Source organism: Erigeron canadensis, chromosome 1 (assembly GCF_010389155.1).
Source record: "Erigeron canadensis isolate Cc75 chromosome 1, C_canadensis_v1, whole genome shotgun sequence".
In the NCBI taxonomy this organism is placed as follows: Eukaryota; Viridiplantae; Streptophyta; class Magnoliopsida; order Asterales; family Asteraceae; genus Erigeron; species Erigeron canadensis.
The window spans coordinates 29,155,951-29,167,361 of record NC_057761.1 but is presented as its reverse complement, the minus strand read 5'-3'; the positions used below and the strand labels follow the sequence as shown (position 1 = coordinate 29,167,361).

At 30.5% G+C, this 11,411-nt stretch overlaps 1 protein-coding gene across 1 annotated transcript; it reads left to right on the top strand.

The window, feature by feature from the left end:
* The first annotated feature begins 7,041 nt into the window (after window positions 1-7,041).
* LOC122601058 (probable sugar phosphate/phosphate translocator At3g11320) lies at window positions 7,042-11,237 on the top strand. The gene is made up of 4 exons (XM_043773836.1): window positions 7,042-7,813; window positions 9,131-9,234; window positions 9,711-9,939; window positions 10,782-11,237. Exons 1-4 carry the CDS (start codon window positions 7,352-7,354, stop codon window positions 10,929-10,931), a joined length of 945 nt encoding a protein of 314 aa, XP_043629771.1. The 5' UTR covers window positions 7,042-7,351; the 3' UTR covers window positions 10,932-11,237.
* The last annotated feature ends 174 nt before the right edge of the window (window positions 11,238-11,411 follow it).

Below are 11,411 nucleotides of genomic sequence, written 5' to 3'. Positions count from 1 at the left end.
TATATCCATACTTGTTGAGTCACTGGATTTTATTTCAAGCCATGCATTCAACTTTCCAGAGTGATGCATCCTGGGTTCTTCATTTGACGTATTGGGGTTCTTCATTTGAATCAAGTGTAACGACTTATGGTCTATATCTTGTACTTTAGATTATGTGTAAGGATTTATTATTGTATGGTGAGATATCCCTCGATGTCGAATACCGACTGATTCTTCATAAAAGTTAATACATACTAATTTTGTTTTAATATTTTTGCTAATAAAACTATAACTAACATGCTTAAATTTGTTGTACACTTGTATATTTTAGTTAGAGTATATATTTCAAAAGATAACTATTCCTATTTATAACAAATTTTTGTGTGTTAACCATATTAGAACCAACTCCATTTAGATGGGTTGGTTAGGGATATCTTATAAATCCATTATGTGGGCTTCGAAGGTCAGTTTTTTCTAAGGTCTCAGGTTTGAGTCTTGAGTTTCTGATCTCAAAGTATTTTCCATGAGGAGGGGTTAGAAGTCCAGCAAATCGCTGGTTAAAATTGCCTCCAACACGTCTGAATCGAAACTAACTTTACAAATAATAAAATAAAATATTCATAGAGTATTGTCAATAGAATTTTTTTTTTATATAACCTTTTTGTGTTCAATAACTATTACATTAATCAAAATGAAAAGTATAAAGTTTATAATTCTCTAAATAAATTTAAGGTTTTGTTAATTACAGCAAATTATTTGAGTGAATCAAAAATTGTACTTTGTTATGTTAAAATTTAAAAACTAATTTTTAATATATAATATATTAATTTTTATACATGTAATAAGCCACTAAAAAAACCCTATCATCTTTAATAAATTTAATATTAATGAGATGAGGTTGGAATGTTGGATGGTTGACTATATATAATGTATTGCAACGGTTGAGCATACAGCTGATCATGCATAAAAAACAAGGAAATTCGATCTAACATGCATGTCGTGATGTGCACTATGAGATACTAACAGTTTACAAATGTACGTAACTTTATTAAATACTTGAAAGGCTTCAAAAGCATTTGGTAGAAATAATTATTTTTAGTTTCCTAAAAGTTCACTCAATAAATAACTTTATTCATGTGTTTGTTTATGAAATGATCAATCAATTTTATACTCGATAAGTTGATGACAAGAGGAATTGTTCCATCGCAAGGACAATTTGTTATCAAGTATTTATTTCCCCTCAAGTATCATTGTATCAATTAGGGGGAAAAACAAAACACGAGTATGTTTTGAACTGTTAGTTTAAAAGCATAATAACACGACATTGATTTAGTTAGATATTAGTTCTCGTGTAAACAGAAAAAGAACACCCCTTAAATATGGAGAATGAAACCTACCAGGCTACCACAATTTCCATGTAAAAACATATATACACAACTTTTAAATATTATAATTTACTTTACAGCATATCCCATCACTAATTAACTTTTAGAAAGAGTTAATTGAAATATTTGATTACATCGGCTCATTATATAGGCTACTGAAATGTGTTTACGAACTTCAGCCTGATGCCTAGCTTACTGACCACTAATATAACATAAAACATATTGATCCTCCTTCATATATATGATTCATTTGAGATATCAACATGTAATGTTAGATCTAAACAACTACACATATGTTTGCTTAATATAAGCTATGCACGAAATAAACTACAAATAGGTTCGCAACTTCCTGCATGTTACATTCCTTCCATTGCATATTTGCTAAATACAATAGAACGGTTTTTAATAGCTCATGGAATTACCTGACCTAGCTTGCAGGAGTTGCCACCCCATTTCCTATGGCTCTTGAGCCAACACGATAACTTAACTGCCCGGGTCCATGAGACAAAACACGAGGCTATGGTTACCACTTTTCTAATGCGTCTATAACACGCAATCAATTTCATTTCCTCCCCGACGTGCAACGCAAACGCTTTAAACCCTCATGCTAAACAAAGATAACAATGTGCATGTCTTAATTGAGGGTGGAGAGCAAGAAAAAGAATGTGATCAGTAATTTTTATGTCAAAAATGAATAAATTAGGTATGTTAAGTTATAAGAATTTTTGGCATATATAGTATTTCTATTTCTATTTTCCAAAACACCTTATATTATTTTTAATCATAAACACTCGTCATTTATATCTGTACTATCTAATAAAACAAATCACTTTTTTTTTCCCCTTAAACTTTCTATCTTTGAAAAACCAAATATACCTTTCTCCTTTATTCACTGATTTAAACATCTCAATCTAATATACTTAAAATACCCTTAATGAAATAATTTACAATATAGATCTCTCAACACTTAAAATAACTATAATACCACCTTTAACATCAATTACTTTTACATTCACCACCATCGTCGCCCCATCACCGTCCCCACTACCGCCATCATCACTGTCATCACAACTACCTCTTACCCCATTTCCACCGCATTGTACGCACATAAATCTAGTATCATCTTAAGTCAAACCATTTATTTCATCCAACTTCCGACTGTTAATAACTTCAAGTACTGCATAATAGTTTATGTTATTAAAATCTTATAAATAAAACAACTCGTGTAGCATTCAATATGACCATGAGTAATTGGATATCATTTAGAAAATCATAAAAGTTGTTTCTTTCAACCATAAACTAAGAGGCAAGGGTGCAGTCGGCACTTTGAAACGACTCCTTCCATCGATAAGTATTGGCTCCTTGGCCCCATTGCACCCCCTTTTTCGACAAAAAAAAATGGCAAGAAGCATCGACAAGAAAATCGACTATATTAGTCTGGTCCACATGAACATTGAATAAGAATCTTTATATAACATTGGCAAATTGGCTATAATCAACACTTACACCATTTATATTGGATCAAATTTGCTCCAATTTATCAAAGTTTGACATTGAGTTGTTAGTGGATATATTTATTTATTTATTTTTTTATCAAAAACGAGATATGTCACCCGGGCGTTGCCCCGGGAGACATTACATTTGTTAAAGATTTAATAAAGAATATAATTCAAGAGATAATGTGTCATAAACTTTTTTAAGAAAACATGTATTATTCAAATTATTAAAAACTAACATTTGTCAGTTAAAATGAAATGGTTCGCATAAAAGTTTAGTGCTAAAAGTATATGAGACTTAAATGTTGTGGTGAAAATAAAAGAAAATCAAAAAATATAAAAATTTAGTGTTAAAAGTATAAGGGAAAAATGAATAAAAAGTTTATTATTCTTTACAAGTTTTCACCTACATATCTTTTTGATATATGTGTTAAAAGTTTGTTGTTAAAGTGTAAGAGGTTAAAATGTTGTTGTTAAAATAAAATATTATCAAAAAGTAGAAAAATTTAGTGTTAAAAGTGTAAGGAGTTAAGATATTGTGGTAAAAATAAAAGGATTAAAAAGTTTACTAAAAATTATAAAAGTTTTGTTCTAAAATTGTAAAGAGTGAAACTATTGTGGTGAAAATAAAAAATAAAATAAAAAATATATTATTCTATACACACTTTTCCGTACCTTAAAATAAAAGAAAATTAAAAACTATGAAAGTTTAGTGCTAAAAGAGTAAAGAGTTAAAATATTGTGGTGAAAATAAAAAGAATGCAAAGTTTACTAAAAATAATATAGTTTAGTGCTAAAAGTGTAAAGATTGAAAGTTTTGTGTTGAAAATAAAAAGAATAAAAAGTTTACTAAAAAGTATTATAGTTTAGTGCTAAAAGTGTAAAGATTGAAACTTCTGTGGTGAAAGTAAAAAGAATAAAAAAATATACTATTACTAAAAAAATATTATAGTTTAGTGCTAAAATTGTAAAGATTGAAAGTTTTGTGGTGAAAATAAGTAGAACAAAAAGTTACTACAAAGTATTATAGTTTAGTGTTAAAAATGTAAAGATTGAAACTGATGTACTAAAAATAAAAATAAAAATAATAAAATATATATACTATTCTTTACACTTTTTTCTAGACTTTGTTTTTAATATATATATTATAATTAGCAAATCGGCATTGCATCCTTCTCCTTAAATAATTATTTAAGAAGTGTAACATTTGATATGACCATTGTACAAAATAGTACAACGTAACAAAATAGGCATATAAACTTCATTATAAATGTCTACACATTCATTATCACCTCACTCAATATTTACGATGACTTGTAACTTTTACAATGTTGTATAATAATGTCTCATTATCAATGGGGCTTAATAAATATGAACCGATTTCCCTAAAATGTAAATTGTTCATTGTGGTCAAGCCTTTTTAATTTACTACGGAGTAATAAGTAAATTTATTAATATTAAATGTTTAACATTTAACTAATGTTAATGTTAAGTCTTGACATTATGTAGCAAATGAAGTTAGCATAGCTGATTAGCTGGTGAATGAATTTGGGGTTTTTCTTGCAATAATGGGTTCGATCCAAGAGTGATATGCTTGTGAGGTTTTTATTTAGAGATTTCACTTTATGGTAGCGCACACTCGGTAAAGATGATGTAATTTACCGTGAGTAACATTCATTATTGTATGATGATTCGATACGTGATTTTCTGAAATTTTTTTCTAACATTATGTGAAAGTATAGATATTGTTTGACTGGAAATAGGAGAAAAAATGTTTTACTTTATTTTATAACCATCACAGGGCTTAAATTGATTGTGTTTTATGACCGGAAAATAATTTTAAAATGTATATAATTTTATCTATTTAATGGTAATTCTTTTTAATTCTAAATTTCCTAAATAATACTACTAAACAATCTCATGACTATAACACATTAATGGTAAAACCCGATAACTTTGGACTTGGAACTAGGGTTTTTCTAAACCAAACTTCCTTGGTTGATTTCCATATTGAATTATTGATCCTTGAATGAAAATTTGACGCTTTCATCGTTACTAAAAGAATAATCAAATGTTTTAAAAGTCAAAGTTTATAAATTCCGTGGACAATCGGAATATCTTCTCCTTGATACTGATATTTATAGAAATGGTCCCTTGGTTATCATATTTGTCACACACTATATATATATGTGCATAACCGATTGCAGTTTGAACATTTTTATTATAAATATTATAACTTTTTTTAATTAATATTATAAGATTTTACACGTGTTTTTCAATATCATCTTCGAGACTTCTTATAGTGTCGACTTTTGTTTTAAAAACCTACATTATAGTATAGCTTCTTTTTCAATGTTAGGTTTGTTCAAGTCCACGAGCTTTTAAAAGGCACTCCAACCATTAGCTAATCGTTAAAATTAAGTTAAGGTATTATCATAAGCTAAGATGCATATCAAAGACACGACCGGTCTTAAGGATTCAAATACCCAATATGAGTGGAAATAAAAGGTTCCAATACACCTAGCATTTTCAAATCTATAAACACAAAAGTTCTATGATTGACTAACAACATAACAAATTTTGTTATATACGAGTATATAAATAACAACTAACGTTATAACTTTTTTTATTCATAGATTTAAAAGAATGGATCCGAATGGTGAGTCGAATTTGCCCTTTCCCAAAGCCGCTCCTAATCAAAACACACATAACTACTAGTCATTCCTTCCAAACATTTTCTATTTTTTTTTTCTCTCTTTATCAATCAAATTCATGCATGTATGTATACAATGTGCTATGTGCATCTTTCCTCTTATTTTCTTGATTTTATATTTTCCTTACTTTCAAGCTTTTGAATCCGCGTGTTGGTAATGTTCGTATGTTATGATTACTTTAATAATATCAGTATAATTACATAAATCAAACAACTCTTATCTTTTGTCATGTCAATATTGATGCGGTATAGAATTACTATGATACTTAATGGAAAGTTCATCAACTTATGAAGCATGATAAAATCATGATTAGTATACAATGAAGATGAAATGAAATGTGTCAGTTAAAGTAAAATGACACAACAATCTTCCTAGATGTACAGAGTATATAGAATATGCGAGATATCACAGTATAGTTTTCAGTTTACATTAGGCTATTTCCAATGGGACGTCCTTGGGTGCCTTTAGGTGTCCTTAGATATCCTTTACCATTGAAGTTTATCCAAAATTAAAGATTTTTTGAAAGATGCCCTTATCTAAGGGCATGCCCTTACTTGTCCTTACCTAATATATTTTTGTTTTTAGTATAGGTAAAAGGATATGTAAGGACTAAGGATGTTTATATGGTTGGAAATAAAATTATAAGATTTGAAGGATTTGTAAGGATATATAAGATTTGAAGGATTTATAAGGATTTGTAAAAATATGATGTGACAGCTCAAAAACATGTAAGAAGTAGCATTGGAGATAGTCTTAAAACATAGATATGCAGATATATACTTATATCTTCCACCTTCCAAAGAAAATATACTCATATCTTCTCCCTCTCGTTTTGCCAAAATTCCCATAAAACTCCCAATAAAAGTATAGGATAATAGGAAAACTCAATATCTCTGAACGATCCAAGTCCTTACTAACATAAAGCTAATATAACCTAAACACAGTTCTACATACTTAATGAGTCATAAACTTCAAAAAAATTCTTCTTTCATGCAACAATCACTTTATTATAATATTCATCACTAATTAATCACTTAACATGTCTTTACCATTTACCAACATTATCTTCTCTAACTACAAATAGTAACTTTTGATAAAATTTATTACCAATAAAGTCATTTTGATATCAAAATAAAATTGAACAGATTAAACTTAATATTTAAATTTTAATTTCATTTCAATCTATTAGTAAGGATTGTCCAACTTCACCTTTAAATTTAACATCAACTTAAGAGGATATATATCTGTCTTTTAATTTTCTTTGGTAGATTCTTAATCAATGTTTAAAGAATTTTATTTGGTTCTACTTTACAAAATCCGATGTTCTCGATCCAAATAAAATTTCCTTCATGAGGGACTAAAAATGTTTTCTCAAAATTTCATGGGACTTCTCATTTAAATATCATTAAACAAGAATTAATCAATACTTGCACTTTATAGTTTGTAGGCACTATATATATACAACTATATGTATGTATATCTGACCCCCCTTCAAAACCCCCCCTCTCTCCAACTCTGACAAATCCAAATCACATTCACCGCCGGTTACCGGTCGTCATCCGTCGGTCACCGGCCATTTCCGCACCACCATCAACCACCACCCCCATTTCCATCCCAATTTCAAATGCTTTCATAGATCTCAATCACCAGATCCAACAAAATCAAACCCATTTTTCTACAAATTAACACAAACCCACAAAAACCCAGAATCAAATTCCTTCAAAACCCATAAAAATCTCATAAAGTTCAAATCTTTATCTTTTTTTTTTTAAAGAAAATGTCAGCAATAAAAGCTCAACAGCCCATAACGACCCGGTTTTTTACAATCGGGTTGGTGGCATCATGGTACTCATCAAACATAGGAGTGTTGTTATTAAACAAATATTTGTTAAGTAATTATGGATTTAAATATCCAATATTTTTAACAATGTGTCATATGACAGCTTGTGCTTTATTTAGTTATATAGCAATAGCTTGGTTAAAAATGGTGCCAATGCAAAGTATAAGATCAAGAATTCAGTTTTTTAAAATATGCGCTTTGAGTTTTATATTTTGTGGGTCTGTTGTTAGTGGTAATATTTCATTAAGGTATTTACCTGTTTCATTTAATCAAGCTATTGGTGCTACTACTCCTTTTTTTACTGCGGTTTTCGCGTATTTGATGACTTTGAAGAAGGAGGCTTGGCTTGTTTATCTTACCCTTGTTCCTGTTGTTACTGGTGTTGTTATTGCTAGTGGGGTATGTTGTTCTTTTTTTTTTTGTGTATATAGTTATTTTATGTTATTTTTTGCTAAGTATAGGCCTATTACGGTTAATACGTTGAGACGCGCAGTAAAAAAAGTGTACATAAAAAATAACTTGACACTTAAAAATAAGGTAGAATACTTATTAAACATAGACCTTTGTAATCTCTTTTTTACAGCCATTGTGTTTGTAAAAGAATTTGTGTATGTTTTGGAGTTGTATATAGGTAATGAATTGTATGTAAATAATTGCTAAGAGGGTGTTTTGGAATGTGTTTTGGGAAGTTTTTTTTTTATTATTACGTTACGTAGAAGATAGTTTGGTAAAAGTGATTATCTGCGTTGTACTAAACAGAAAATGTAGGTTTGGAAAAGTAAGTTGAGACCGGCTTTTTGGAAACTTTGTTTTCTAATTAAAAATTAGTTTTACAAAGGTGATCCTGAATATCCGCTTAATTTATGTATAAAAAGGCTAAGAAGTTATAGGTATAGAGTTTAGACTATGGGGAAATGATTTGTGTTGATAGCTTCATGGATTTCACCTGTAGCTATAGGTTGGACCGCATGAGTGTCATGATCTCATATTTACATTCTAAGGACCAAGTGCTATCCAACTTTGTAGATTCTTAGCGTTACACCGTATAACTATATTTAAAGAGTTACGGGAGTTAAATAATATATAATAGCGACAGGACTGGTAGACTACAAGCTTGATTAGATTTTTAGTCGACATTGAGACTCATTCTAATTTTGATCTTTGGGTTTTAGAGTAATAAAAGTAAACGTAATTTGGAAACACCTTGTTAGTGGTTGGTAGTGCTTTACATGCAGTTTATGTTAATCTCCAATCAGGCTATTGATGGTAATTAATGCTCGATAGTTCTTTACATGTAGTTTTTGACAAATAGTTATGTACATTAGCTTTAAAGAATTTAAAAGTTTTATCAAATGTAGAAAGTCAAATTGAATAGCTAATTGGGGATAACGGGTATGTTATTTTAATTTGTAAGAGCTTTTCAATATTCCACAGATGTACATGATAAAATAACAACTTAAGCAGGGGATAGTTTAAATGAGCCGCCCCCGGGGGGGGGGGGGGGGGGACCGGAAAGCCCAGTTAGACCGCTACAGTGACCCAAAAATGACTTGCCATCCTGGGGTAACCCTTAACCAAGGGAAAACCTTTATTTCAAGAGGCTTTGACTGTGAATATTTCCGGTGTAAATATTTGAATTTTATTGTTACAGGTAGTATATTTGTGGAATTAACTGATGACAGTAGTATAATTGTTACTGTGTTGTTTGTTTTTTAGGGTGAGCCTAGTTTTCATCTTTTCGGGTTTATTATGTGTGTTGGTGCTACTGCTGCAAGGGCACTCAAAACAGTGGTTCAAGGGATATTACTTTCTTCTGAAGGGTAATAATCTACTTATTTCTTTTTATCATGGTGTTTAGCAAATTTCATAGGTTATTGTTACAGGTTGAAATTATAACCGATTTACATTTAAATGGGTTGTATTAGCAATGTTTTATTTTTAATGGTGATGGGTCAAAAGAGTTGGGCTAAAATATATAACTCAAAAGGAAACGGGTCATCTTGGTCAAAAGTTATGCAAATACATAATGCCTCATGAACTTTCTTATCAAGAAATTAGTTATATTATGATTGTCATATTATGGTTTTGATATACATACTTTAGCACACTAACTATTTATAAGTTTCGGAAATAATAAAATTGTTGCAGTCGGTCCACCTGGACCTACCTGTTGCGGCCCAAATTATCTTTTCATTTGGACCCTAAACTTTACTTGTTATCCAACCCACCCAACACTCCCATTTGCCATTTGGTTATGTTTTCAACTAACATTGCGAATACTTGTTAATTCTTAAAGGGAAAAGCTGAACTCAATGAATCTCCTTCTGTACATGGCTCCTATTGCTGTTGTACTTCTGCTTCCTGCAACACTATACATGGAAGAGAATGTGGTTGGCATAACGATTGCACTTGCTCGACAAGATTTTAGGATTGTTTGGTTGTTGCTTTTCAACTCTGCACTTGCATATTTCGTGAATTTAACCAACTTTTTGGTCACAAAACACACCAGCGCTCTTACACTTCAGGTACACTTGCTTACTTTGTAGGTATTTATTTGTTTGTTTTTAATTATTTTTTATTATGCCCATTATGTAAAGTTCAGTACTATCAGTAGAGAATAGCATATTATAACTAGAAACATGATAGTCAAATTGTAATTTCTTACTATAGCTTTGGTTAGAACCACAATATAGGTCTGAACTACTTCAATGTTTTTGTAAGATTTTTGAATGATTAAGAAGGTTTAGATCATTCAGATGAGGTATAGCATTGCATTGTATTTAGATATAATGTATCTATCTTTTTTTTTTCTTTTTTGGTTCGTTTCTATATTTTCATGACCTCGTCATTTAGAAGACTAATTAAATGGTTTATGAATATTTGTTTTAAATTCTAGACAGTCAATCTGAATCACCTGCATTCTTAATCATTCAATCTTATAAAGAAAACCCTTGGCCTCATATGGGACATAATTAGTAAATTTTTGGCCCCCACAAGATACCTACATGATTTCCAACATGTATAGAACATTCAGGTAGGATTACTTTATTTGTATCCGACTTTAAATGGTATGAACGCACCACTTCTCCACGTATTGATTGTTTCATTATTTGAACGTTACACCCTTATGACGACAAGGATCCACTATGCATCTTCCAATAACTCTATCTTCCTATATATGTATGAGCTATAATTAACTATTTTCAGACTGCACTAGTTTTTCAGCTGTAAATGGAATTTTCCAAAATTGAATCATTTATTACAAGGCTACTTTTCTTTCCACCCTTCATATGTATGTATATGCGGAATATTTCCAATTAATAGTTCATGAAAGTGGTTGTAATGAATTAAATGGACGATTTTTCAGGTGCTTGGAAATGCAAAGGGTGCAGTTGCAGTGGTTGTTTCAATACTAATCTTTAGAAATCCAGTTTCTGTAACCGGGATGGCTGGATACACACTCACGGTGATTGGAGTTATTCTTTATAGTGAAGCCAAAAAGCGTAGTAACAAATGAGCAGACATTATACTATAACTTAATTAATTGGGGCAGGCTAGGATATATGGTTTTGCTGTTGGTCCTGCCTGTCTTCGTCATGCCCTCTAAATTCATTTTGTTATTTCTGCTTAGAGACCTTGGGGTTGAGGATGGTGAAGCTTCTTCGCATGTGTAACAAGAGATATGAAAAGTTAAAAATAAGCCGGTAGTTTCATGTGTTGAGGGCTCATAGTAAAGGATTGTAGAATTAACCCCCTAAGAGATATATGTTATATTAAACTTCTTATAGATTATTTATTCAAGACTACAGCTACATTTTTCTAATTCATGTACTACAGGTCTACAGCATCATCTTTTCTTTCAATAGCTATGTGACTGCGTAGTAACTTTTGTTCAAAACGAATTGATGCTTCTTGACTTCATCACTCCCGTGATAGCCAGTTATGGTTGTGGATCTAATACTTGTTTACATGTGTAATGCACTCCGTTTTAATGGAA

Excerpts from the sequence above, each read along its gene's own strand:
- LOC122601058 (XM_043773836.1), top strand. The coding sequence starts at position 7,352 with ATGTCAGCAATAAAAGCTCAACAGCCCATAACGACCCGGTTTTTTACA. Across the intron at positions 9,235-9,710 it reads ATATTACTTTCTTCTGAAGG|GGAAAAGCTGAACTCAATGA; the intron begins GTAATAATCTAC and ends TAATTCTTAAAG. Across the intron at positions 9,940-10,781 it reads CCAGCGCTCTTACACTTCAG|GTGCTTGGAAATGCAAAGGG; the intron begins GTACACTTGCTT and ends ACGATTTTTCAG.